Source organism: Abramis brama, assembly GCF_963993115.1.
Source record: "Abramis brama genome assembly, chromosome: 13".
Classification (NCBI taxonomy): Eukaryota; Metazoa; Chordata; class Actinopteri; order Cypriniformes; family Leuciscidae; genus Abramis; species Abramis brama.
In genome coordinates this window covers 36,961,803-36,988,248 of record NC_139975.1, presented here as the reverse complement: position 1 = coordinate 36,988,248, position 26,446 = coordinate 36,961,803, and the positions used below count along the sequence as shown (strand labels likewise).

The following is a 26,446-nucleotide window of genomic DNA, read 5'->3' as shown; positions in this document are numbered from 1 at the left end:
TTCAAACATTTAGGCAGAAGCCTTTATGACAAAAATAAAATATATAAAATGTAATGTAGGCGAGCTGTGGGTGTTTGATTGTTTTATAAATATTAGTCATATTTTTCTTTCTTTTTTTTATGCGTTGGTTTTAAAGCTTTACAAATACAGCAAAAAAGGTATGTTAATAAACAAAAAACAAACAAACAAAAAAACAAAACAAAAGATAGAATTAAAGTTCATTAAAGTTAGGAAATACTAACAGTTTTAAAAATATAAAATACTTAATGAAAATGCTCATTACCCACAATTTTACATGTATGCACTAAATTAAATATTAGAAGTATCAGATTGATTCAATAATATTCCTTATGATAAGGCATGAATATATAAAGAATATAACACTTTTGAAAGCTAGACATGAAGTGATCCTCACATTAAATCCGTCATCTTTCGCTTCTGCTGTGATGTGTCCAATGAGCGTGTATTTCCGTGTACGCCTCGGCCAATCAGCGGCGTCCACGAGGTGTAGGTCGGAGGCGGAGACCACAGTCTGTGACAGACGTCAAATCTGACCAATCATCTTCGCGCAAGGTCTAAGAGGCGTGCCCACGCTGAACTCCGCAGCCAATCGGATCGCGCGGGAGGCGGGGCCTGTGTGTGGGGATTCATCGTCCACAGCCACACGTGACGCGCTCTAGTCGCAGGCGGAGAGCTGTATCTGTGAGCACGGGTGAGTACACTACACCGCAAACACCAGCTTTACTACACTTGTGTGCCTTTCTGCGCACCTGCAGAGTGTTTGACGAGGGGGTATTGCGAGGAAGCGGGGATATATGGAGGGTAAAAAGGAGAGTAAGCGCGTTGACCTAAAGGCTAGTTGGTCAGCTAGCCGCTTGAGCTAAGCTAACAGATGCAGGTGTCATGTCAGAAAGCTGAACTCCTCACTGAAAGCTGCTTCATGTGTCGTTAAGAGTGTGGTTTGATCGCGAGACGGAAGCTGTGCTCGTGTCTAATGCTGGAGCTGCTGGCAGAGGTTTACTCCAGTGAATGAAGTGAGCCGAGCAAGCGCTGACTGATGCGATGAACGCGCTTTAAATCAGTACCTGAGAGGTTTAGTTCATCTTCCCATGAAGCCTCGCGCGTGCATATGAACGTGTGTGTGTGTAACTAAAGTTAGATGCAGGTGTGAGAGAGCCAGTTCACATCGATTAGCCTCGCATACAGTGATCAAATATCACTCAACTCAGTCTTGCTTTCAGTTTGAGTTTGTGCATGGATGTTTCTGGAAAGCGTGGCTGTGGGAGGGATACGACGCGGACAAGCCAAACCAGCCGAACTAGAGCAGCACATGTCAGTTAACCCGTCATTTCCGGCCTAGGAGAGAAGGGCACGCGAGACACTTAATGAGGTTTGGTCTGATTAAAACAGAAGTCGTCTTATTTCCTTGTGTGTGTGTGTGTGTGTAAGGAATCATGCAGTGCATGCCAGCAAGGAAATGGTTGCCGTGACCCCTTGTTAACATGTAACTGCGTGTTTTCAGATTCTGGCACATCAGATGTAGAGCTCAACTTTGACCTATAGCTATATATTTAACCCAAAGATGACATTCTCCCGGTGTGAACTCTCTTCTAGAAGGGCAACACTGTTCCTCTGTGAACGGGGTCACGCCAATTATCTACAGAGATTTATCTCTCCACTTTTATGGCCTGTGTCCTGCTCCGAGGCGGCGCGTCACGCCTCACTGGTGCACTCTGGGAAGGTTGTGTGTATAGAAGGTCTGTGGTACCTTCCCCCATCGACTCAAGCCCAGATCTGTGTGTGCAGTCGAGTGTAAAGAGGCTTAACCCTGTGTCTGGAAGTGTGTGTGTGTTCACTGTTGGGTGCCCAGCTGAACGCACCCCCGTTTGGACCCCGTTTAACAAGCACTGTGTGTTTAAACCACCAATATAATGTACATTCTAGCAGTTATTGTCACAGAATCACTGTCAATGTGGAGATCAAGTCTTGTATTAGCCTGAAAGCATGTGTTTTAAAGGTGTCGTCTTATGCCCCTTTCACATATAAGATATAATATAAATCTGTGGTGTCCCCAGAGTGTGTCTGAAATTTCAGCTCAAAATACCAGATCTTTTATTATAGCTTGTCAAATTTGCCCCTTTTTGGGTGTGAGCAAAAACGTGCCGTTTTTGTGTGTGTCCCTTTAAATGCAAATGAGCTGATGCGTTAGAACTGGTCTCTGTTGGAACTGGTCTCTGTTAGAACTGGTCTCTGTTGGAACTGGTCTCTGTTGGAACTGGTCTCTGTTACCCCTTTTCCACCAAGGCAGAGCTGGTGCTGGTTCGGAGCCAGAGCCAAGTTACAAATCGGTTCTTTGTTTTTCCACCACCAAAGCACCAGCTCCGAACCAGTAAAACTGGTTCTTAAGTAGCACCAAATCATTGCAGGGTCTAGAACAGAGCCAAGAAAGAACCGCGTGCGTCAGAGGCTGAGGGCGGGGTTACCGTGGCCAACTAGACTGAAGAGAAACTTGTGACCGCCATTTTCAAATAGCAGCTAATCGAGCTAACAGCAGCTAAACATACCGTTACTCTTGCTTGTAATCTCCGTCTGTACAAATAATGGCGAGCCGCGCGAACCCGTTGGATCCGCCGTGTTTGGATGCCGATGTAGGTCCGCAAAGCCATGAACATCAATAGCAAAGCAACGTCCGCCATTGTTGGTGATGTGTTTGTGTTTGGCGCCGCCGCGCTAACGTTGCTGGGAAAGATGAGACGTAGCTGTGACGTAAGACCTGGCTCTGCGCTGGCTCTTTTAGCCTGTGGAAAAGCAAACCGGTTCTTTGGAGGCTAGTCAGTCGAACCAACTCCGAACCGGCACTAGCTCTAGCTCCGAACCAGCACCTGGTTCTTGTTGGTGGAAAAGGGGTATGTTAGAACCATTACACCATTTAAACATTATACAAATACATAGGCTGAGTTACTAAAACAATCTTTGTCAAAGAATACACTTGTTTGTTCACAGTTTGAACGTTCTTGTTTCCATTTGTTTAATTTCAAGATCTGAGGTGAATTATCCACTGTTGCTTTTACAGCTTCAAAGCTGGAGCACTAAATGATATTCAGAGTCACATGACACGCTTTTAACATTAAATAAAGCACATAAACAGTGCCTGAGATTATCATTGCCACACTTTGTGTTTGTTGTTCCAGCGCGACGTCGCGGCTGGTCAGGACAAACACTCTGATTAACATGGAGAAGAGGCTTTTATCTCTATCGCGCGGCGCGTGTAGTTAGCGCGCGGTGTCAGTGCCAGAGAAGCCTGTCCGCTGAGGGCGATGGTCTGGCGGCTCTAATGTGTGTATCAGCCGAGCAGATCTCCGCTCACACTGGCTCTGAAGACGCTCACTGTCAGTCAGCTCTCTCGTCCAGGCCCAGATGTGTGTGTTCAGGGGCGAGATGGAGTCGGGCCAGGCCAGACCCGCTCCAGGAGTGAGTGACGGCCCTTCCGGCGGACTGATCGACCGACAGTGGGCGATTAACTGAAGGGTTAGCGGACACTCGTGTCAATCCCTGCTGGAGCCGTGGCAAAGTCTCATTATTTCTCACTGAATTAATGTGAGAAAGTGTGTCAGTTTAATTTCAGGACTTCTCAGTCCAAATGTCTGAGACCACCTTCAAAATTTGGGTTTTTTAAAAGAATGTTTTTAAATAACTGAAAGAAAGTGATGTAAAATGAATAGGGATAGGGAATTAAATTTACACTTACAAATTACAATAATAAAAAAGTATCGATAGGTCACACTTACACACAAAACATCTGATTGGCCAAGGAGATTGAGTCGGCTCATCTCTAAGACTCAGACGGAGGAGGTGTTCAGATGCTGGAGTCTGCGGGTCTCTCCGCCGCTAGTTCTGCTGACGCCTGGCGTTGGTTCAGCTCAGATGCTAATGTTCTCTCCAGATTAGCTTCACAGTGCTGATGGTGGAGGACTGCAGTGTGTAATCGCTCTTCCCCCACAGATGAGCAACAGATGGGCCAGGACTGGATCCTGTGACCCCCGACCCCTCTACAATACACACACACACACACACTGTGAAACCCCAGGGATCCTCGACTCAAGTGTCCTGTTCTTAAACATCAGCTTCAAGTGAAATGCTCTGGTCAGCTCAGTGGGGTTTAACTCTTTCCCCCGCCAGCCTCTTAAGTTGATAGCATTTTTGATCATGTTCACAAAACATTCAGAAATGAAAGAACAGAGCTAGAGTTGCACGATTAATCATTAAAAGATCGCAATTGTGATTTCAAACACACACTCGATGTTATTCCACAGCGATTCGGCTCTTATGTCTATTAAGCCTTTGATCACAGGAACACTCAGATCTGTGTTCTGATCCAGAGATTGTCATGTATAGATATAAACCGCTTCATAAACAGTCTTTTCAGCCTCACCGCATCATTTCTCTCTTACAATAGTTCAGATTATCACAGAAGCACTGGCATAAAAAAAAGTTTATAGTTCAGATATAAACACTGATGTCGATTACAACAATAAAATGATAATTATTGTAATTTATTACATGACAATTAACAATCGGTTTTCACTTAAGAGCAAAAATCTGCCTTTAAAACCTAAAGGAAATCTGACATTTATTAATCAACTAATATGAAGAATCTGATCGTGATAATGTTTCGTCCAGATCGCCCTGCGCTCGCGTCGTTACACCAGTAGGTGGCGACCAGTGACTGTTAAAAAATGTATTTGTCATTGAATCATTCAAGAGATTTGTTAAATAACACTGATTCATCCAGTAATGAGACATGAGTGAGTCACTGAATCATTCACTCAAACTGAATTAAAAAAAAACTAAATTAACTAATTATTTGAAACAAAGAATATGTGATTCTCAATTTCTCCAGAATCGTGCAGCGCTAACAGCCTCTGCTTTCAAATAGTAATAAACACATTTTATTCTAGCTTCATCAACACGTGCAGTGTTTTGTTTGTAAGGCTGGAGGAGTGTGTGTGTGTTTCCGTGGTTGTGTTGTGTTTTGAGTGCCATGGTGATGTTGCAGGTTCAGTGTGTCAGTAATCCTGAGTGTGTTGAGCTCATAACCTCCGTGGTGTGTGTGGTGTTTAACTAATGAAGGCTCACGGACGCCTCTGAGGACACACACACACACACACACACACACTGGAGACGGGACTGAAACTGAGCTCATGTATTGGTCATTAGAGTATTTAGATCGGCTTCAGATGATACTTCAGCGACTGATGGCGAGTGCAGAGGGGAAGCGATTGCTTTATCCACATTTTCTGGTAAAGTGCCGGTTAGTTACAGAGGAGTGTGTGTTTGCATGTTAATGTGTGTGTGTGCGCCGGTTGTTTGTGTAATCTGATTGTGGTAAATCTTATTAAAGAAAAGGGGCTGATGCTGCAGGGCTCCGCCTCTCTGCCGTCACCGTGGCGACTGGAGTCATGGGCACTATGGGATGGCAACTACAGGCCGGCGTTTGCATCAGCCAGTGTAGCTGTCGTGTGTGTGGCGCGTGTCTCTAATAAGACCATAGAAATGAGGACTTCTACCCTTTCTCAAACTCTACACACAGAACACACACAAGATGCAAAACTTCACACATCTCTTTCATAAGCAAACTTCAAAACTATATTATTATTAACTATATTCATTCAAAACTCTATTAACTCTTCTAAAAATGCTATTTTTGTGTAGTAACTCTACACACAAACATCAAGTGATTAGCCACACACACACCAAACTCCACACGGATGTGAAAAATTAGTTTTGCAAGTGTTTTTCACACTATACGGAGTGTAAAGCGGGTAATGTGCTTGTAGTTTTGCAGATCCGGCACGAGTGAGTGTTTCACTGACTGAGCCTCGATGAACACACTTAGTGTCAGCAATATCTTTAACTGTAAGCTGTGCTGTGATTGGGCTAGTTCACTTCATATGTCCTGCTAATGATGAAGTCCAGATGTGTTGATGATGATTATTAGAGACGATGTGATTCACTGACTCTTGATTCCTTTTGATTCAGAGTCTGATTCCATATCGATTCATTTGAAAAGGCATCAGGTAGGCTTTGTGCTTTGTTACTTTTAATATGAAACCTGGTTATTGGATAGAAGACTGTGAATAATGTTAGTGAAGTTTTGTTCGCTGTGCCGGTTGAGCGTGTTGAGTTGAGGAGTCTTTTCTCCTCTATAGTGTCGTATATCTGAGTGAAGCTTCTGGAACAAGAACAAATGTGGGCGGGGCTTGATTGTGTCTGTGGGGAGTTGATTGGATGGTTGTGGTTTGCTATTGGCTGATCTCATGTGAGTGACAGGTTATAGCTCCGCCCTCATCATCAGAGAAGAGATGCTGCAAGAGGAACTTATTCTGAGTCGAGATTACCAGGAACACGAGTTTAATGTGATTCAGCGTTAGTATTATTATGGACTTGACCTTTGACTGCACTGACTGAACTCTGTCGTCTGTAGAGCTGCTAAATACTTAAACTGGCAATTTCAAAACACTGCTTCATTAAGATTCGAAACCTTTACGAATCTTTTGTTCTGAATCAGTGGTTGGGAGTGTGTATCAAACTGCCAGAGTCACGTGACCTCAGTAACCGAGGCTTCATTACATCATAACCGTTTCAAAACTCTTCGAAGTTTCAGTGGTTCACCGCTGGGGGGCGATGATCTCCGTCGACCCATGATCATGAGGAGTGTCTGTGGGTTTACCTGATCTCTGACCAGTTTTATACATTTATAGATGTTTTAATTAGACATTAGACAAATTAAAATGAATGATGGTAGTTAAGTGCCTTATTGGCCTGTTTAGCTGAGCCAATCATAGAACAAACCAAACAAACCCTGACAGTTGATAAAAGAACATATAGACGCTTGATAATCTTATTCGATGATTCGATAATAGCATTTGGAAGATTATATTTTCAATAAAAAATTAGCAATAGATTTGTAAAAGGTGTTTTTATGCATGTTTGGCCCGGGTGTTTGCTGCATGTACACAGTTCTGGCCACCAGGGGTCACCGTGAAGACGTGTCGGGGTGTTCGAAGCCTCGATCTGCACACCACTGAAGCTGGTGAACTTTACACAGTTATTGAACTGAACTGAATCAACACTGAACTAACTAGTGTTTTAAGAGTGGCTTTGCAGCAGAACTGAAGGAATTTTCCTGTTTATCCATGTAAAGCTGCTTCGTATCAATCTGTGCTGTATGAAGCGCTGTAGAAATAAAGCTGGTGACGTCCAGTAAGCCCTGTATGATTTAAGAAGCTGAGAGAAGCTAACTAGGAAAGCTCTGGTTATAAGAGTGTCTGATGGGTTGGTCTTGTGTGCGCAGACTATGGAGCTGAAGATGCGGTTGTGTGTGGCGCTGGTGTCTCTGAGTGTGTGTGCGCTCCTCGCGGGGCACGTGCGCGCTCAGGAGGAGGCCGACGACATGGACATGGACGTGGAAGATGCCATCGACGACATGCATGAGGAAGAGGTCGAGGAAGAGGAGCCAGCGACCCCGACTACACCACCGGTTCCCACGGTAAGAGCGTTAGTTCATGCTCTCGTTTACCAGACCTGCACCACCAAAGCCTTCTTCATGCTTAAAGCATCAGTTCACTTCAGGAGTAACATTTCCTGATGATTTACTCTCCTCCACGTCATCCAACATGTTCATGTCTTTCTTTCTCCAGTCTTAAAGAAATGAAGGTTTTTGAGGAAAACACTCCAGGATGTTTCTCCATATAGTGTCTTCAATGGGGTCCAACGGGTCGAAGGTCCAGATGTGAGTTTCATTTATATACTTTTATCCACAAATGCTGGTCTTGCACGTCCACGACTTATGTAGGCGGAAAATGTACAGTAGGGAGAAAAACTCGTTTTATCTTTTATTTATTTTGTAAATAGCATTTGACTTTCTGCACGTTGGCGTTGTAAACACTGGGTCTGTTCTTACACCTATGTCACGCTTGACCTTTCACCCTGATGACGTAATGTGTGGCGCATCACAGCTAGTGCTAGACCAGCATTTGTGGATAAAAGTATATAAATGTTTATTTCTGTTATTAAATGTCCGCTGGTTTGTCTAGATAAGACTCTTATTCCTCGGCTGGATCGTGTCGAGACTTTGAAGCTGCACTGAAACTCACATCTGGACCTTCGACCCGTTGGACCCCATTGAAGACACTATATGGAGGAACATCTGGAGTGTTTTCCTCAAAAACCTTCATTTCTTTACGACAGAAGAAAGACAGACATGAACATCTTGGGTGACGTGGGGGAGAATAAATCATCAGGACATTTTAATTCTGAAGTGAACTACTCCTTTAATGGTCAGATATGTATTTTGATTGGCTGTTGAGCGAAGCAGAGACTGTCTGTGATTGGTTGAGGTGTTTGATCTGCCAATCATTGATCAAGTCACTTAAAAGGCCAGTTCACATAAAGATTTACTCTCCCTGATGTCGTTGCAAACCCATGTGACCGTATTTCCTTCCTGGAACACAGCTCTTTCTCAAATGTTGTTAAATATAAAACAACTAGGTTAACATCTTCCCACATGTGTTTCCTGAAGGTGACGTATAAAGCCCCGGAGCCGATGGGAGAGCACTACTTTGCCGAGTCATTTGATAAAGGAACACTTCAGGGGTAAGATGTCCATCATCCTCACAACATAATGTTATAAATATATTACAGCTGGTCATATGGTTATATCAGGAAATATTATTCCAGTGTAAATCATCTGTTTTCAATGTGAATATCTAGTGAAGTGTAATTTATTCCTGTGATCAAAGCTGATGTTCAGCATCATTACTCCAGTCTTCAGTGTCACATGATCCTTCAGAAATCACTCTAATATGAGGATTTGATGATCAAGAAACATTTATGATTATTATCAATGTTAAAAACAGTTTTTTCAGGATTCTTTGATGAAAATAAAGTTCAAAAGAACAGCATTTATTTTAAATATAATCTTTTGTAACATTATAAATGTCTTTACCGTCACTTGATCAGTTTAAAGTGTCTTTTCTGAATAAAAGTATTGATTTCTTTGAGAATACAGTTTTTGAATGGTAGTGTAAATCATGTGAAGATAAGTGTGATAAGTGTGCCCTGAGAAAGCCTGTGTGTGTAAAGCGTGTGTGTAAAGCGTGTGTGTAAAGCGTGTGTGTAAAGCGTGTGCTCCTCCTAGGTGGGTTCTGTCTCAGGCCAAGAAGGACGGCATTGATGAGGAGATCGCCAAGTATGACGGTGAGTTCACTATGCGGTTTCATTCCCATCTGTTCGTCTAAAGTCTTAATGATAAAACATTAACATTTTTGTGGATATCTAAAATGAGTAGTCCAGCATACGATCCACTAAAGACTTAACCTGAGAGTAAAAGAACATCAGAGCTTCATCTGAGCTTCGTATGAATGAAAATTCAAAACTTCAGGACATTTGCTGTAAAGTGCTTTGCAGGAGGTGTGTGTGTGAGCTGATGGTGTGTGTGGTTGTGTGTGTAGGGAAGTGGGAGGTCGAGGAGATGCAGAACACTAAACTCCCCGGAGATAAAGGTCTGGTGTTGAAGTCCAAAGCCAAGCATCATGCCATCTCTGGCCTCCTCCTGCGACCTTTCACCTTTGACACCAAGCCGCTCATCCTCCAGTGAGTATCCATCGCAGGAGTTCACCTGTCCAGATCAAGTATAAAGAGAACGCTTAGCTCAAATATTGAGAGGTGGAAATTGACCAATCAAAGTCATGCGTTTGTGTGTGTTCATGTGTTCAGTATTACAGTACACTGACATCTCCTGAGAGTCACATGTTGTTATGAAGTCTCAACACTCGAGACTGACATGACACCATGTCCTCGAACGATGTGGAAGTGTGAAGTGATGCTAGTAAAGCTGTGTGTGTTGTGTGTGCGCAGGTACGAGGTGAACTTCCAGACGGGCATCGACTGCGGCGGGGCGTACGTGAAGCTGCTGTCTCAGACGCCGGACCTGGACCTGGTGAGCTCACCTGTGTGATGATGAGGAGGATGATGTAACTCACAGTAGCTGACCTAGACTCAGGTCCTCGTGGGCCTCAGCTCAGTCTAGGCATACACACTCTTAGATGTACGAGTCTTCATCCTCATTGGAGGACAGGAGAGCAGGACTGGCGGTACGGCTGAACCCTTGGGCCTCAGTCAGATACAGGCACACACGGGTCCATAGAGGACACAGAGGCCTGTCGAAGCCTGGCACAGAAGTTTGAGGCTTGGGAACTCAGACTTTAGTTTGGTCTCGTTTAAAAGAAGACCCTTGGCAGATTACTGTCGAAGTGAAGCAAGTGAAAACAAAACAAAAGTTATAGTTATATTTAAGTTTATGAAAATTATTCATGAACATAATTTATTCAAAATGTATATTTTATGAAACGTGTTGAACTCTAAAACTGTGAGAAAATCGAAGCCATAAATGTAGTCCAGTGGTGCTCCAGATGTGCGGCTGATGTCTCAGTGAATGAGCGTTCAGTGAGAGTGTGTTCGAGCCCTTTAGATGCAGCAAAACTCACTGGAACAAACAGTGGATGATTTGCAGAAGAGTTTTCGTCTCTCAAATATTACAAGCACACACACTTACACACACTTACACACACACACAATTATAACTGCATAATTTATCCAATTGGCTCTATAATATGCAGAAGCAGAAAACAGGAATAAAGCCGTTTTTTTGCTTTATAGGCCAAACCTGAGAAATGGCACATCTGGTAAATTAAAAAAAAAAATTAAATTTTAAAGTCTTGCGAACAGAATGAAAGCCTATTAGCAAAGATTGCACCATTTTATAGTGAAACGGCCCTGGGATTAAAAATTGCTTTCTTAAAGGGATGGTTCGGAGTAAAATCAGCCTAGGCTCCTTTGCACCATGACCTCGAGCCAAACACCCCCCAGAAGCCTTTTCCCCTTGGCTGAACATTATTAAAGTTAGAGCTTATCTAGAGACATCAGCCGGATGGCTTAGTGCAGGCGCTAATGGATAAGTCTGTATCTGGTAAATTACCGCACTAATAATGCCCAGAATGGACCAAACTTCTACAGTAGTACAAATAGGTTCTGTACTCATAAAACAAGGCATTGGAAAGTTTGTAAGTACATCAGGAGTTTATTTAAATAACACTTGCCTGACGGCTAATGCTAACGCTAACCCGGACGTCGAGGTCACTTCAGTGATTTGGGAAAAGCCTGTAAAAGTCCTGCAGAAAGCGATGCATAAGGATGCAGTGTAACGACAAATTATTATTTCCGAAGTGTTGACAACTTAGTGTTAACTAATAATTGTTATAAACTGGTATTGCCAACAAAATATTAGTGCATTCCTGGATCTGGGCGTCGTTTCACTACATCCTGATGCTTTACGTCACATTCAGATGAGCGTGTCACATGTTCTCCGACCAGCTCTTCTCGGGTGTCAGTGATCGGGTCTGATGTTTGGATGTGACCACTGGTGACGGATCATACGAGCTGGACCCGATGCTGATCATAGGATGTGTGTGTGTGTGTGTGTGTGGCAGGCGGAGTTCGTGGATAAGACTCCGTACACCATCATGTTCGGGCCTGATAAGTGTGGAGAGGATTACAAGCTGCACTTCATCTTCAGACACAAGAACCCCAAAACCGGCGAGTTTGAGGAGAAGCACGCGAAGAAGCCCGACGCCGACCTGCGCTCGTACTACACCGACAAGAAGACCCACCTCTACACACTGGGTACACACACACACACACACACACACACACACCTGACCTGCGCTCGTACTACACCGACAAGAAGACCCACCTCTACACACTGGGTACACACACACACACACACCTGACCTGCGCTCGTACTACACCGACAAGAAGACCCACCTCTACACACTGGGTACACACACACACACACACCTGACCTGCGCTCGTACTACACCGACAAGAAGACCCACCTCTACACACTGGGTACACACACACACACACACACACCTGACCTGCGCTCGTACTACACCGACAAGAAGACCCACCTCTACACACTGGGTACACACACACACACACACACACACACCTGACCTGCGCTCGTACTACACCGACAAGAAGACCCACCTCTACACACTGGGTACACACACACACACACACACCTGACCTGCGCTCGTACTACACCGACAAGAAGACCCACCTCTACACACTGGGTACACACACACACACACCTGACCTGCGCTCGTACTACACCGACAAGAAGACCCACCTCTACACACTGGGTACACACACACACACACACACCTGACCTGCGCTCGTACTACACCAACAAGAAGACCCACCTCTACACACTGGGTACAGCACACACACACACACACACCTGACCTGCGCTCGTACTACACCGACAAGAAGACCCACCTCTACACACTGGGTACAGCACACACACACACACACACACACACACACACACACACACACACACACACACACCTGACCTGCGCTCGTACTACACCGACAAGACCCACCTCTACACACTGGGTAACACACACACACACACACACACACACACCTGACCTGCGCTCATACTACACCGACAAGAAGACCCACCTCTACACACTGGGTACAGCACACACACACACACACACACACCTGACCTGCGCTCATACTACACCGACAAGAAGACCCACTTCTACACACTGGGTACAACACACACACACACACACACACACACACACACACACACACACACCTGACCTGCGCTCGTACTACACTGACAAGAAGACCCACCTCTACACACTGGGTACAGCACACACACACACACACACACACACACACACCTGACCTGCGCTCGTACTACACCGACAAAAAGACCCACCTCTACACACTGGGTACAGCACACACACACACACACACACACACACACCTGACCTGCGCTCGTACTACACCGACAAGAAGACCCATCTCTACACACTGGGTACAGCACACACACACACACACACACACACACACACACACACACCTGACCTGCGCTCGTACTACACCGACAAGAAGACCCACCTCTACACACTGGGTAACACACACACACACACACACACCTGACCTGCGCTCGTACTACACCGACAAGAAGACCCACCTCTACACACTGGGTAACACACACACACACACACACACCTGACCTGTGCTCGTACTACACCGACAAGAAGACCCACCTCTACACACTGGGTAACACACACACACACACACACACACACCTGACCTGCTCACACCTAAGCAGATGCTCTGTCTGAAATGTGTTCTCCTGTTTCGAGTGTGTGTGTGCGGGCCGTCTCATGCGTGTCTGTGTTCTCCTGTTTCGAGTGTGTGTGTGCGGGCCGTCTCATGCGTGTCTGTGTTCTCCTGTTTCGAGTGTGTGTGTGCGGGCCGTCTCATGCGTGTCTGTGTTCTCCTGTTTCGAGTGTGTGTGTGCGCGGGCCGTCTCATGCGTGTCTGTGTTCTCCTGTTTCGAGTGTGTGTGTGCGGGCCGTCTCATGCGTGTCTGTGTTCTCCTGTTTCGAGTGTGTGTGTGCGGGCCGTCTCATGCGTGTCTGTGTTCTCCTGTTTCGAGTGTGTGTGTGCGGGCCGTCTCATGCGTGTCTGTGTTCTCCTGTTTCGAGTGTGTGTGTGTGTGTGTGTGTGTGTGTGTGTGTGTGTGTGGGCCGTCTCATGCGTGTCTGTGTTCTCCTGTTTCGAGTGTGTGTGTGCGGGCCGTCTCATGCGTGTCTGTGTTCTCCTGTTTCGAGTGTGTGTGTGCGCGGGCCGTCTCATGCGTGTCTGTGTTCTCCTGTTTCGAGTGTGTGTGTGCGGGCCGTCTCATGCGTGTCTGTGTTCTCCTGTTTCGAGTGTGTGTGTGCGGGCCGTCTCATGCGTGTCTGTGTTCTCCTGTTTCGAGTGTGTGTGTGTGCGGGCCGTCTCATGCGTGTCTGTGTTCTCCTGTTTCGAGTGTGTGTGTGCGGGCCGTCTCATGCGTGTCTGTGTTCTCCTGTTTCGAGTGTGTGTGTGTGCGGGCCGTCTCATGCGTGTCTGTGTTCTCCTGTTTCGAGTGTGTGTGTGCGGGCCGTCTCATGCGTGTCTGTGTTCTCCTGTTTCGAGTGTGTGTGTGCGGGCCGTCTCATGCGTGTCTGTGTTCTCCTGTTTCGAGTGTGTGTGTGCGGGCCGTCTCATGCGTGTCTGTGTTCTCCTGTTTCGAGTGTGTGTGTGTGCGGGCCGTCTCATGCGTGTCTGTGTTCTCCTGCAGTGTTGAACCCGGATAACAGTTTTGAGATCCTGATCGACCAGACGGTGGTGAACAGCGGGAATCTGCTGAGTGATGTCACTCCCGCCGTGAACCCCCCCGCCGAGATCGAGGACCCCGACGACCAGAAGCCAGAGGACTGGGACGAGCGACCCAAGATCCAGGACCCCGACGCTGCCAAACCTGAGGACTGGTGAGAGAGAGTGTGTGTGTGTGTGTGTGAGAGTGTGTGAGAGTTAGGTGTGCAACAGATCGCAGTTAATCCATGAAGCCAATGGACCATACGCATGCGACTCGTGCATTAACTGCTCAATTTAACCATCATAGAGTGAAAATGTTAATTTAATTTACATTATTAATTACATAAATGATGTAATAAATAAATTACATAATTTAGATGTGTTTTGTCTTACCAATTTACACATTCAAATCATTTTAAACACAGAAGAAGAGGCGAAAATCTAGACTTGCGCGTTATGAGAGCGTTATGATATATTTGTTCTTATTTTATTACTGACTGTTGAACTTGAATCTGTAGTTCACTTGTTTTTAAGAATGTGTGAACTTTATCAGTCAGGCTAGTAGTTTTAGATGTGGTATCAAAAAACTTGAAGTGAGCTTTAAGTAATAAATGAAAAGCAAAGTTACCCCCATATATATGTATATATATATGTGTGTGTGTGTGTGTGTGTGTGTTTTTTTATCCGAGAAATTATCCAATCCTTGGCTCAAAAAACGTAAATGATCCGAACGGTGAATTTTGTGATCGTTGCACCACTAGTGTGAGTGTGTTGTACTGTGGATCAGAATCATCAGTTGTTGTCCACTTCCTCATGGTGTGTGTGTGTGTGTGTGTCTCAGGGATGAAGAGGCTCCTGCTAAGATTCCTGATGAAGACGCAGTGAAGCCCGACGGCTGGTTGGATGAGGAGCCGGAGTACATCAGCGACCCCGAAGCCCTCAAGCCTGAGGACTGGTAACGCATTCTCCATTACATCTCAAGACAAAAACCCTGTTTTTAATATTAATAAATATTGTTGGTCTAATGCACAATTACTAAAAATCTAACAAAACTAATACTTGTTTGTCTTATCAAAATATTACTTTTTCCAGCTCTGGAAAAACTCAAGTTTACACACTCATAAGCCATGAGGGTGGGGGAAATAAAGAAATCAAATATTACTATTTTTATTATTATTAAAAAGGCCACTTTATAGTGTTGTGAATATAAAAAATATTTAAATGTTGTTAAAAAGTTGTATATGTAGTACATTCTTTACCAGTACACTTGCGTAAAGCAATACTATGTTTTTCGCAAAATGTAAATATTATGGACCAGCTCTTTATATAAAGCAGCTTTATCCACACACACACAGACTGAGCGTTGTGATTAACCTCAGTGACCTTTAGTACTGCGCAGTTAAAGAAGTCTTACACTTTAACATCGATTTTTGAAATTTGTGAATTGATGCAAATCGGTAGAAGATAGAATCGTGATTCATATATGAATCGTTTCTTTCCCCACAACCCTAAGATACACTATAAAGCAAGCCTCACCTGTGTGTGTGTATCGTCACAACATGCAACTATAGTATCGTACCGCTGTAATCCGCTAAATGCGGCGTGAAGACATTATGAACATTAACATCATGCTTTAAACTATAAAAAGCGCTAGATTTGGGTAGAGCTGTGAGGTTTGGTGTCAGACCTTCATGTGAAGCATCAGGCATGAGTGCGGCGCTGTAATGAAGATGTAGCATCGAGTGACTGACGTTAATGCAGAGATTAGGACTCCTGGGGTGGTGATCTAGATTTAATTGTTATAATTATAGCCTTAAGCAAGAGAGCAGAGAAATGAACCTGAGCTCATCTTGTGTTCTCTCAGGGATGAGGATATGGATGGCGAGTGGGAAGCTCCTCAGATCCCCAATCCCGTGTGTGAGACGGCGCCCGGATGCGGCCCGTGGGAGAGGCCGATGATCGACAACCCAAACTACAAGGGCAAGTGGAAGCCGCCCATGATCGACAACCCTAATTATCAGGTGACCACAGCATCTTATACGCCTCTTTACGCTCAGAGATCTTGATCAAACATGAACATTAATATTAGAGATGCGCGATATATCGGCCACCATATCGGTATCGGCCGATACAAGTTCATTTACAATGTTATTGTTATCAGCCCTATAAGAAAATTTGCCCGATATATATTAAAGCTGATAAATAATGTATTATTTCCTTCAGCTGAGACACTTCAGATACACACAGTTCATCATGACGGGTTTTAATTGCTTGAAATGTTTGGAATCGCTTCAAAAAAGGAAAACATGGTTAAGTGCAGCATGAGCAGCGCTAGTCTGGCAGGGCTCGTACGAGGTGCTTAAAGTAGCTGAATTTGACTTTTTGAAATTTAAGAACCCTGGTGTGTCATATAGGCTGCATAAAATTATCATGAAAACATCATTATTGTGTGTTTGGGATATGGCTTTAAATGGTGAAACTTTTGTTTTTGTAATCAGGCTTAAAAAATTGGATTGGATTTAGATTTTTTTTGGCAGATATATAGATATATATATATATATATAATATGCATCCCTAATTTATAGAGGGGGTTGAATGAGTATTAAATGAAGGCTGTAACACTGTGTGTGTGTGTGTGTGTGTCAGGGCGTGTGGAAGCCCAGGAAGATCCCGAACCCAGACTTCTTCGAGGACCTGCACCCGTTCCGCATGACTGCGTTCAGTGCCGTGGGGCTGGAGCTCTGGTCCATGTCCTCAGACATCTTCTTCGACAACTTCTTCATCAGCTCTGACCGCAGTGTGGCGGAGCGGTGGGCGAACGACGGCTGGGGCCTGAAGAAAGCTGCCGAGGGGGCCGCCGAGGTAACTAACACCACCTCTTCTCTCTCGTGTGTGTGTGTGTGTGTGTGTGGAGTAGCTCATATGGACACTTTTCCTTTCATGAATACTACAGCTGTGTCCCAAATAATGCACTATACACTGTGCTCAACCATGTAGTGTATGAACTTTTTTTATGCATTTATTTAGTCTGATGGCCCCTCCCCCTCCGCTGTGCAGTCGAGTGCATGAAGTGCACACACTTCGGTTGTTCGGTTAAATAAGTGCATCATCCGGCTACTTAAAGTGCACTTTCCCTTTTTAGAATTTTCAGTGTGAATGCACTACTTGCACAGTCTATACCTCAAAATAGCATAGAATAGTGCACAAGTGCGTATTCAATTTGACAATTTTTGTGTTTTTGTCATTATTAGTTTCTAGGCTGCTGCTATAAGCGCTTATGAGGAAGGGTTAGGCACTAGATTAGCCAAGACACATCTATTAAATTATTCAAAAATACAAATAAAAAGTCCAGTTCAAATATAGTTACTTAATTCACCTCTTCTACGAGAAGACAATTTCTAAATTAAAATTCATTAAGATATTTTGGTAACACTTTACAAAGAGGTTCATTGGTTAACATTAGCTAATGTATTAACTAACATGAACTAACCACGAGCAATCCATTTTTCTGTATTTGTTAATCTTTAACGTTAGTTAATAAAAAATCCAGCTGTTTATTTGTTTTAGTTCACAGTGCATTAACTAATGTTAACAAGATTTTAATAAAGTATTAGTAAATGTTGAAATTAACATTAACAAAGATTAATAAATGCTGTATAAGTGCAGTTCATTATTCTATGTTGTTAACTAATAAACCTTATTGTAAAGTGTTACTGATCCTTTTGGAGGCATAACATCAAAAACTGTCATGAAAAGAGTGATATTCCTGCATGTCAGCGGCTCTGATTCAGTTTAATTTCTCTCTCGTTGAGCATTAATTAATGCTGCGCTTCATCATTACATGCAGAAACCAACAGTTCTGACCCATGGTTCTGTAAGCTCACTGTAGATGTAAGTTAATGCACAGCTGTTCATATGTGTACACCAGGGTTTCCGTTGTCCGGTAATTACCGGACATTGGCCGGAAAAAAAATGAAATGTCCGACAAAATTAAATCTCTCCGGTCAAATTGTCCGATTAAAATTGCCTAATAATCCCGCCCCCCTAACACAATCTGAATTTGAGAATAAGCCTAAAATGTATAAAGCAAAAATACACCGACCTTTGGCTATGTTATAAAGGAACAGGCTCTACCGTTTGAAAGTTATTAAACATTATTACATGGCTTGGTTGAATTCCAGTGTGGAATGCGGTCTGTTTCTTGATATCAGACGCTGCGAAGCACTTGCACAGGATTTTGTTTGTAGGTGGGCCTCCAGAAAACTGGATGGGCCAGTTAAAATAAGCCAAAAAATTAAAAAATAAAATAAAAACGGGTTCCCCTTCATCTCCGTTTCAGCGCTTTTCTGGGCACTGAGGACAGTGACTAGTAGCCTACCTGAATTTAATGCGTAAAAAAAAAAAAAAAAACTTAAACAGGATTTTTTTTTTGTTGCTTTTTTAATACAACTACAATTTCATTTAATTTATTGTTTAATAAAATTATAGGCCTATTATTTTTAGTTCATTAACAGCAACAACAGCTGTAAAGATGAAGTTGACGATCGCCATCTCCTTATGAACGCGCCTATAGAGAGAAATGCACATCATGGATCACATAATCAGAGAGTAGCCTATTTCTTTTCGTTTTAAATTGTTAAAAAGACATTTCAAGCTTTCTTAAGATATATTTCATGTCTGTGAGGCCTATGCTGAGTTTCGTTAAATTAGGATGAGATGCGCTCCCGTTCACGAGCAATGCAAGTGACCGCGCGGGCGCCTGCATGATTAGGCCTATCGTCTGCTATATTTGCTGCTTATTTATTAAATACAGGCAATTGTTTGATAAAAAAATTATTAAAATTAAGATACAATTTATACAAAACGAAATTCACTTAAAAAAAGTCTTTCTACAAAACCAAACTTAATTAAGTGGTCAAAATCATGTCTGACCCGCTCCATGTCTCTCGATATTGCGTATCCTATCCTACTCATGCGGTTCACTTTTCATAATCAACATAAAATAAAAAATAACATTATAATATTTTAACAAATATTAAACTAAATGAGCTTATTTAATGGCTACAACACGTATAGTAGACCTAGACTCTCTATTTGTACAAATTGCTGCACATTCTTTTTATTCTGAATTTTGCACATAAGTTGAAAGGCATTTGTTTGTGCATGCATAGCAAAACATATCTGCAACATTTATCAAGTTCACTGATAATTATGCGTGCATTTATTAATTATTATCTTAATGAAAAATGAAACAAGGACGAAGCATATAAACTGCGTTGTTTGTTTAGAATGAAATGGATCGCAAATAGATCCGAATGAAGAAACGTACAAAACCGAGGCGAGGCGTCTTCTCATTGGAGAACGACACGGTCTCATGAATAATGAAGGATTGAGTCGTGCGATCAAACATCAGGTCCTGTGACACTGACACGAGGACTCATTTAAACCTGGACAATGGATAAAAGCTTTAAAAAAAGTTTTTGACAGTGACATGTTTTTTCTTTTCAGCAAATCTGTTTATGATTTTATCAAAAATGAAGGCATAAAACATTAACAACTTAATTAGTTAATCTTTTAACAGTTTCCATTATTTTTTTGGTAAACAAGTTGCTGCACAACAGAGATTTAGCGTTAAAATAACATGGAAGAAAAAGTGATAATTCCTTAAAAAAAATTATTATTATGATTAATACCTTGAATACTATACAATATTATTATGAAGACCTTTTGAGTTTTTGTGTATGATATGATGATATGGCACTTTAATATTGACAGACGCTAGTCCATATGATGATTTGTTTAACAGGAATGCCATACATTCCACGATTCTGTCCTCGTTTTCCTCATTGTGGGAATCGTGAAGCTCTTCATGGGGTGTCGTGTAGAGCGGCGGGGGTCGCGGTTACAGTCACATGACTGATCCACACATGAGCGAGGGCCAATCAGCACACTGCTGTGTGGGTCACATGGGCATGTCTCCGGCTCCGTGAGCGCAGTGTACTCTGGGATTAGCCGGATTTCATGAGAATTCCTCCTGTGCAAATGCCTTTTCCCCCAAAGCTGGATTCCAGGCATGCCTTGCGCGTTAACCTCGAGGGCCGGCTACAGGACCTGAGAGAAGCCTGCGACTTCATGCTGTGTTTGTGGCCTGTTGAGAATCGCTGAGGCCTGTTCCCCGGCGCGAGCCTGAACCGCTCGTCACATGGCCTAAAGACTCGATTGGACGGTTAACAGTGCAGTCAGGGGTTAATAACTTAAAGAGACAGTTCACCCAAAAATCAAAGTTCTCTCTTTAATAGTTAAACCAGTAAGACTTTTGTTTCTCTTCAAATCACATAGGAATGTTTTATTTAGGCTTTTATTCACTTAAAATTCACATAAAAATCGATCAATGCACATAAAGCATGTCACATGGTAAAGCGATGCTCAAAGGAGCACAGGAACCAGTGAGGTGTGTGTTCACCTGTGAGCTGCTGCGTTCACCGTGTTTGATGTGCTCTGTGCATGTGTGTGTATCAGTGTTAATTTGAAAAGGCCTACATTAAATGCGTTCATTGCATACACAAATCTTTCTGACATAAAAATGAAAAATATCTTAATTTACGTTTTAAAGATGAACGAAAGTCAACTTTATATCCTTGATTTCAGACTATGATGCGCTTTATCCAGATGACTGTCATATTCAGTGTGTAGTAAATGTGTAATTATCATTAGCTGGTCTTTATTTGAGAAACTGTTGCTTTCAGTGTTTGTGTTTTACATAAGCTTTTTTATTTGTGAAAAATACTATAGTAGGATTAGACTTTATACAAATTTGCTGTATAAATCAGTTTCTTACAGATTTCTTTGAAGTTCAACATTTTTCAGATCGATTCAGATTAAAAATATATATTTCTAGTTTTGTGAATATTGCATAAAAATGGTTGATTTGTATAATAATTTCCCGTCCGCTGTCTCGATTGGGTGTTTTATGTGTGTTCGCTGACACATTGAGCTCCTGGAGCTTTCTACTCTTATTAATGATGATGAAAACACATGAGGCTCTTGTCCATGCGTGTGAGTAAAGTGTGTGTGTGTGTGTGTGTGTGTGTGTTCACAGCCGGGTCTGATGACTCAGATGATAACGGCTGCTGAAGAGAGACCGTGGCTCTGGGTCGTGTACGTCCTCACCGTGGCTCTGCCTGTGGTGCTCATCATCGTCTTCTGCTGCACTGGGAAGGTGTGTGTGTGTGTGAGAGAGTGTGTGTGACCTGTGTGAGTGTTGACCTGTAGGGTAACTGTGTTCCTGTGTCTCACAGAAGAGCTCGGCGTCCACAGCTGCTGAATACAAGAAGACCGACGAGCCTCAGCCAGACGTGAAGGATGGAGCTGAGGAGGACGAGGAGCCCAAGGAGGAAGAGCCAGGTCTGACACACATCGCGCACACATCTGACACACACATCACACGCACACATCTCGCACACACACATCACTTCACTGTTAAAGGTGCAGTGTGTGATGTTTAGCAGCATCTAGTGGTGAGGTTGTGAATTGCACCCAACAGAAGTTACGGTGGCCGACAGGAAGTGATGTCGTCGTCTGTTTCTTTACAAAGATTAAGAAATTAGGTTTACTTGATTATTCAGTAAAATGATGTTATTGCAAATATTATTGTGACTTGTTCATCACTGTGTCAGTGTTTTATTCGCTGACTTTAGCTGAAGCTTCTTCACACGAAGAACAACATAGTGACGAAACGCGTTTGTCCGCTCAGGGCCACCGTAGAAACATGTCGATGTAAGCGGACCCGTGGTGTGTGTAGAGAGAAATGGTCTTATAAACCATTAAATATAAGGTCTTTACACACCACTGAAAACAGTTATGTTTATGATATTGCATTTCTGTCGACAGATCCTCCTAAATATTACACACTGCACCTTTAATCTCTTCATCTGCTCAAATGTGAGCGTCACAGTAACACATCAGACTCTTCCTCGTCTCTCGGACTCACGGAGGTTGAGCTGTGTTATCTGAACTCTGTGTGTGTGTGTTCCTCAGAAGTGAAGAACAGTGAAGGAGAGGAGGACTCGACAGGAGAGGCGGAGGATGGCGAGAGCGAGCACAAAGACGACAGCACATCTCATGAGGTAAAGCCTGGACACAACTGGGCTTTAATACACTCTAACATTTCAGTGGCTCTTTTAACCCTGTAGAGCCTGACACGTGAAATAATACTTGAAAAATGGTTGAAATGGAAGTTTATTGAACCTTAAGACAAAATCAGTGGTTTTGATTATCAATACTGCATTATATTCGTGCCGCACATCGGGTTGTGTGATAGTATCGTTATTGTTTTAACGATGTGCGATCTGTCATCATCCAGTATGTCCCTCACTTCACTAAACACATCTAGAGTTGCACTCGTACACTACATGTAGTCTAGTAGCTTAGACTAGTGCACTTGTGTGTTTAGAGCGCACACTTTCACTGCGTGATTTACTCTAGTAAAATCATTTATAATGACCTCAATATTCAATAGAAGGGGCAAAAATACCTCTGCCTTTATATTTATATCATTTAATATAGTTATATATAATATCAGCATGATTACAAATGTGAGTTTGATTTGATAAAACAGTTCAATAGAAGTTAATATGAAGTGACTTACATTTTAGACACAGTATCGCCTGTTTTTGCTCTATTTCTCAAATGGAGATAGTTTGTAACGAGCCACAGGACTGATCCGCGTCTCTGAGCGACACACAGCGCTGTCTCGTTACTGGGTGAACCAATCTGCTGAATGAATGATTCAATGACTCGCTCGTTACGACAATCAAATGCTTCGTTCATTTGTTTCTGTCACCGCTGTGAACTGACCAACACACAGAATATCAGAAACTTCAGGAGTCCTGAACCTGCCAAAGTACAAACACACTGTAATTATCATTACTGAGGAACTCCCAGAAAATAGATACTTTTTTTGTCAATCGCACACACCCTGACACCGTGTCCACACTAGACGCGACTGCGAGATGCCAAAATCAATCAAAACCCACAGCCAATCAGAACAGGGTGTGGGCGGAGTCAGCCAATCAGAACAGCATGTGGGCGGAGTCAGACAATCAGAACAGCATGTGGGCGGAGTCAGACAATCAGAACAGCATGTGGGCGGAGTCAGACAATCAGCCAATCAGAACAGCATGTGGGCGGAGTCAGCCAATCAGAACAGCATGTGGGCGGAGTCAGCTAATCAGTGTTTGTTCACAGTTTGAACGTTCTTGTTTCCATTTGTTTAATTTCAAGATCTGAGGTGAATTATCCACTGTTGCTTTTACAGCTACAAAGCTGGAGCACTAAATGATATTCAGTCACATGACACGCTTTTAACATTAAATAAAGCACATAAACAGCGCCTCAGATTATCATCGCCACACTTTGCGTCGCAGAAAAATAGAAACCGTTTCTAAAATAGGCCTCGCGTCGCGTGTAGTTAGGACACGGTGACAAGCCGGTTTACTGGATTAAACATCATACACCACATATTTACTGAGATTATGAGCTTAACTGCACACATTAGGTTTATGTTTTGCATTTACATGCGTTACAATACAGTCGCATTACTGCCGAAGCCTCATAAGCGCATTAGGAGGAGCATGTAGCCAGTGATGACGTTCTGATGATCATTATGAGACTCGCATGATCATGTTCTGTCTGGATAATCCAGTCCATCTGAGGAGCTTTGTTCCAGTACATGTTCATCTGCAAATATCACTAACATTTGATTCCTGTGACCTTTACGTGTTCATAGTCATGTGTTCTCCAGCCAGAACCCGTTCTGATCCTCATGCTTGTGTGTTGTGCAGAAATCTGAGGACGACGTTCTGAGAAGGTCTCCCAGAAACAGGAAAGCACGAAAGGACTGATGGACTACAGTTCCTCTCCTGAAGCGAATGCCACCATCCCTCTCCCCTCTCCTCCTCCTCCTCATCCCTCGTTCCCTCGCTCTGAGAGAAGCCGGCGCTCTCAGCCAATCACACGCCTCCTCAAGCGCTCTTGAGGATGCTGATGGTCACATGACCATTGAATAGCATAGAAACTTTCTCCATAACTAAAAAGGAAACGCAATCTTTGTTACCATTCCTGAACTGATCATCTGACGCTCGCGTGTAGATCCCATTCCCCCTCTCGGCTGTCTCACACACACACACACACACACACACTCTTCCGGACAGTGTTGCTGAACCCCAACACTAAGGCACACTTGGTATTGAGAGGTTTGCAGGCCAACAGCTTTATTCCTGTTCTAGAGTTACTCCAGAAGCCATAGAAGGACAAGACGATTGGATTCATGCGTTATAAACTATAAAACTGGCCACACACACACACACCCCCCTAGATTTACCATATAAACAAGATGTTTTCTGTCCCGTGAGGTTTGTGCTTTTGTCTGAAGCTCAGTGAGGCATGCTGGGAGAACGCCAGCTAGATTCGTAGTGTACTGCCTTACTTGTAGGACACGAGATTTGCTAATATTTCTTTCTGTGAATGTACTGTGAGTTTTTTTTGTCTAATACGTTTGTTTTTTTCAATTGTTTTTGCTATTCAAATGGACTTTTTACTAAATCATGGATCGCTGTACAGATGTGTTTTCTCTTGAACTGACTCTTAACCTGTCCAGCCCAAAAACAGCAGGTCAGCTGATCATAACTGGTGAACTGTGATGTCATATCCTGTCCAGCAGCAGCAGCAGCAGCAGCTTCCCATCTCACTGAACCGATCACGGTCACGCAGCATGAGAACGAGGACTCAGCGACCGTTCAATCGAAGATATTTCCAATGCAAATGTGTGAGGGTGAATCTCATGAAGAGTCACGCTTCAGCCTGAAGGCTGAGTTTCAGGACGGTTATGATTTGCATTTGACATGACGAGCACGTTGCATAAATGCTTTACCTTTTAAATCGTGCGGTTAAATGGTTTGAATTGCTGTTCCGATGAAGCGTGTAGACGCAGTGAGATTCACCCTTGATTCGCTCCGTTTTCTAGTCGGTGTCACTCAGAGCGTGACACACTGTCCTGGCGGAAAGCCGTTGAATCATTTCCTCAACCCGTCTCACTTCGACTCCGCCCCTAAATCCCCAAAGACACGAGAAAGGCACTATGAGGGGCTCGTACCCCGATCTGAAGTGAGCTAGCGCGCGTCGTATCGCTAGCGTTCTTAAAGTTACTTGTTTATACTCTCAGTATGGCGAACTATTGCGTGGAAGCTGCCGTACGTGAGCTCTACCCCGAGACTAATGAAGAGTTGGCACTTTCTAAGGTAACTGAGGGACAACACACACACCACACACACAGGCTAATCGCTGCTGCGCTGCTACGCTAATATCTGATACACGTCCCGTCTGTCTGTCTGTCTGTACACCTGTGATCTGGGCTGCTTTTTCTTTCTTTCTTTTCTGTTTTCTTTGTCTTTTGGATTACCATTGTTTCACATGTAGGTGATTGATGGATAGAAGGATGGAAAACCAATGGATTGTGTGATTTACTGGCATCTTTGAAGATCATGAGTCTGGATGATGATGAGTCTGGACCGTTTGGGAAAAATCCATCATGTTACTCACAAACTAAAATAAACTGATTTGATGAACGACAGGCGTGTGGCTTTCTGTGTCGCGCTTTACTTGCATTAGTGGATGAATCTCGTTACAGAACATCACTGATGTCAATGTGAATTATAACATGTTGAATGTTTGAAGGGATGTGCTTAACTAGCATTAGATCTGAAGTCCTTGTTACATTACATGTACTTACCATAGTAATAACAGTAAATTATGCATAATTATATGAAACTAATCCTACCCTAACCCTATAGTAAGTACATGTAGTTAATTAATATTACTCAGTACTTAAATATATAATTACAGTGTAACAATGACACCTTAAAATAAAGTGTAACCGGATATTATTAGTGTAATGACACAAATAAGTACTGAGCAAAAGTGATGTCCTTACTATAGGATTTGGTTTATATAATGTATTAGTTATTACTGTAGTTACTACACTGTAAAATAATGTTTCTAAAGTTTCATTCTCTTCATCGCTAATATATTTTATTAAAAGGAAGTTCACCCTTTCATGAATGATTACACACACACTCTCACATTCACTCACACACACACACACACACACATTGTCAAT

At 43.2% G+C, this 26,446-nt stretch overlaps 1 protein-coding gene across 3 annotated transcripts; it reads left to right on the top strand.

Moving 5' to 3' along the window:
• The first annotated feature begins 630 nt into the window (after positions 1 to 630).
• Positions 631 to 25,898, top strand: canx (calnexin). 3 transcript variants are annotated; one of them, XM_084132737.1, is made up of 15 exons: positions 631 to 712; positions 7,355 to 7,549; positions 8,582 to 8,655; positions 9,200 to 9,258; positions 9,513 to 9,654; positions 9,919 to 10,000; positions 11,550 to 11,742; positions 14,255 to 14,444; positions 15,113 to 15,226; positions 16,136 to 16,292; positions 16,918 to 17,133; positions 21,371 to 21,490; positions 21,570 to 21,675; positions 22,309 to 22,397; positions 24,114 to 25,898. In XM_084132737.1, exons 2-15 carry the CDS (start codon positions 7,358 to 7,360, stop codon positions 24,171 to 24,173), a joined length of 1,794 nt encoding a protein of 597 aa, XP_083988863.1. In that variant the 5' UTR covers positions 631 to 712; positions 7,355 to 7,357; the 3' UTR covers positions 24,174 to 25,898. The 3 variants fall into 3 exon arrangements, with proteins under 3 accessions (XP_083988863.1, XP_083988864.1, XP_083988865.1); XM_084132738.1 differs by having other exon boundaries at positions 640 to 712; positions 21,573 to 21,675; XM_084132739.1 differs by lacking the exons at positions 631 to 712; positions 7,355 to 7,549 and adding an exon at positions 7,701 to 7,792 and having other exon boundaries at positions 8,097 to 8,655.
• The last annotated feature ends 548 nt before the right edge of the window (positions 25,899 to 26,446 follow it).

What these genes read in the sequence shown, in the direction of transcription:
- canx (XM_084132737.1), top strand. Translation starts at nt 7,358, where the DNA reads ATGGAGCTGAAGATGCGGTTGTGTGTGGCGCTGGTGTCTCTGAGTGTG. An exon ending in ACCAAGCCGCTCATCCTCCA is followed by an intron (nt 9,655 to 9,918) that starts GTGAGTATCCAT and finishes GTGTGTGCGCAG; the next exon opens with GTACGAGGTGAACTTCCAGA. An exon ending in TCGACAACCCTAATTATCAG is followed by an intron (nt 16,293 to 16,917) that starts GTGACCACAGCA and finishes TGTGTGTGTCAG; the next exon opens with GGCGTGTGGAAGCCCAGGAA.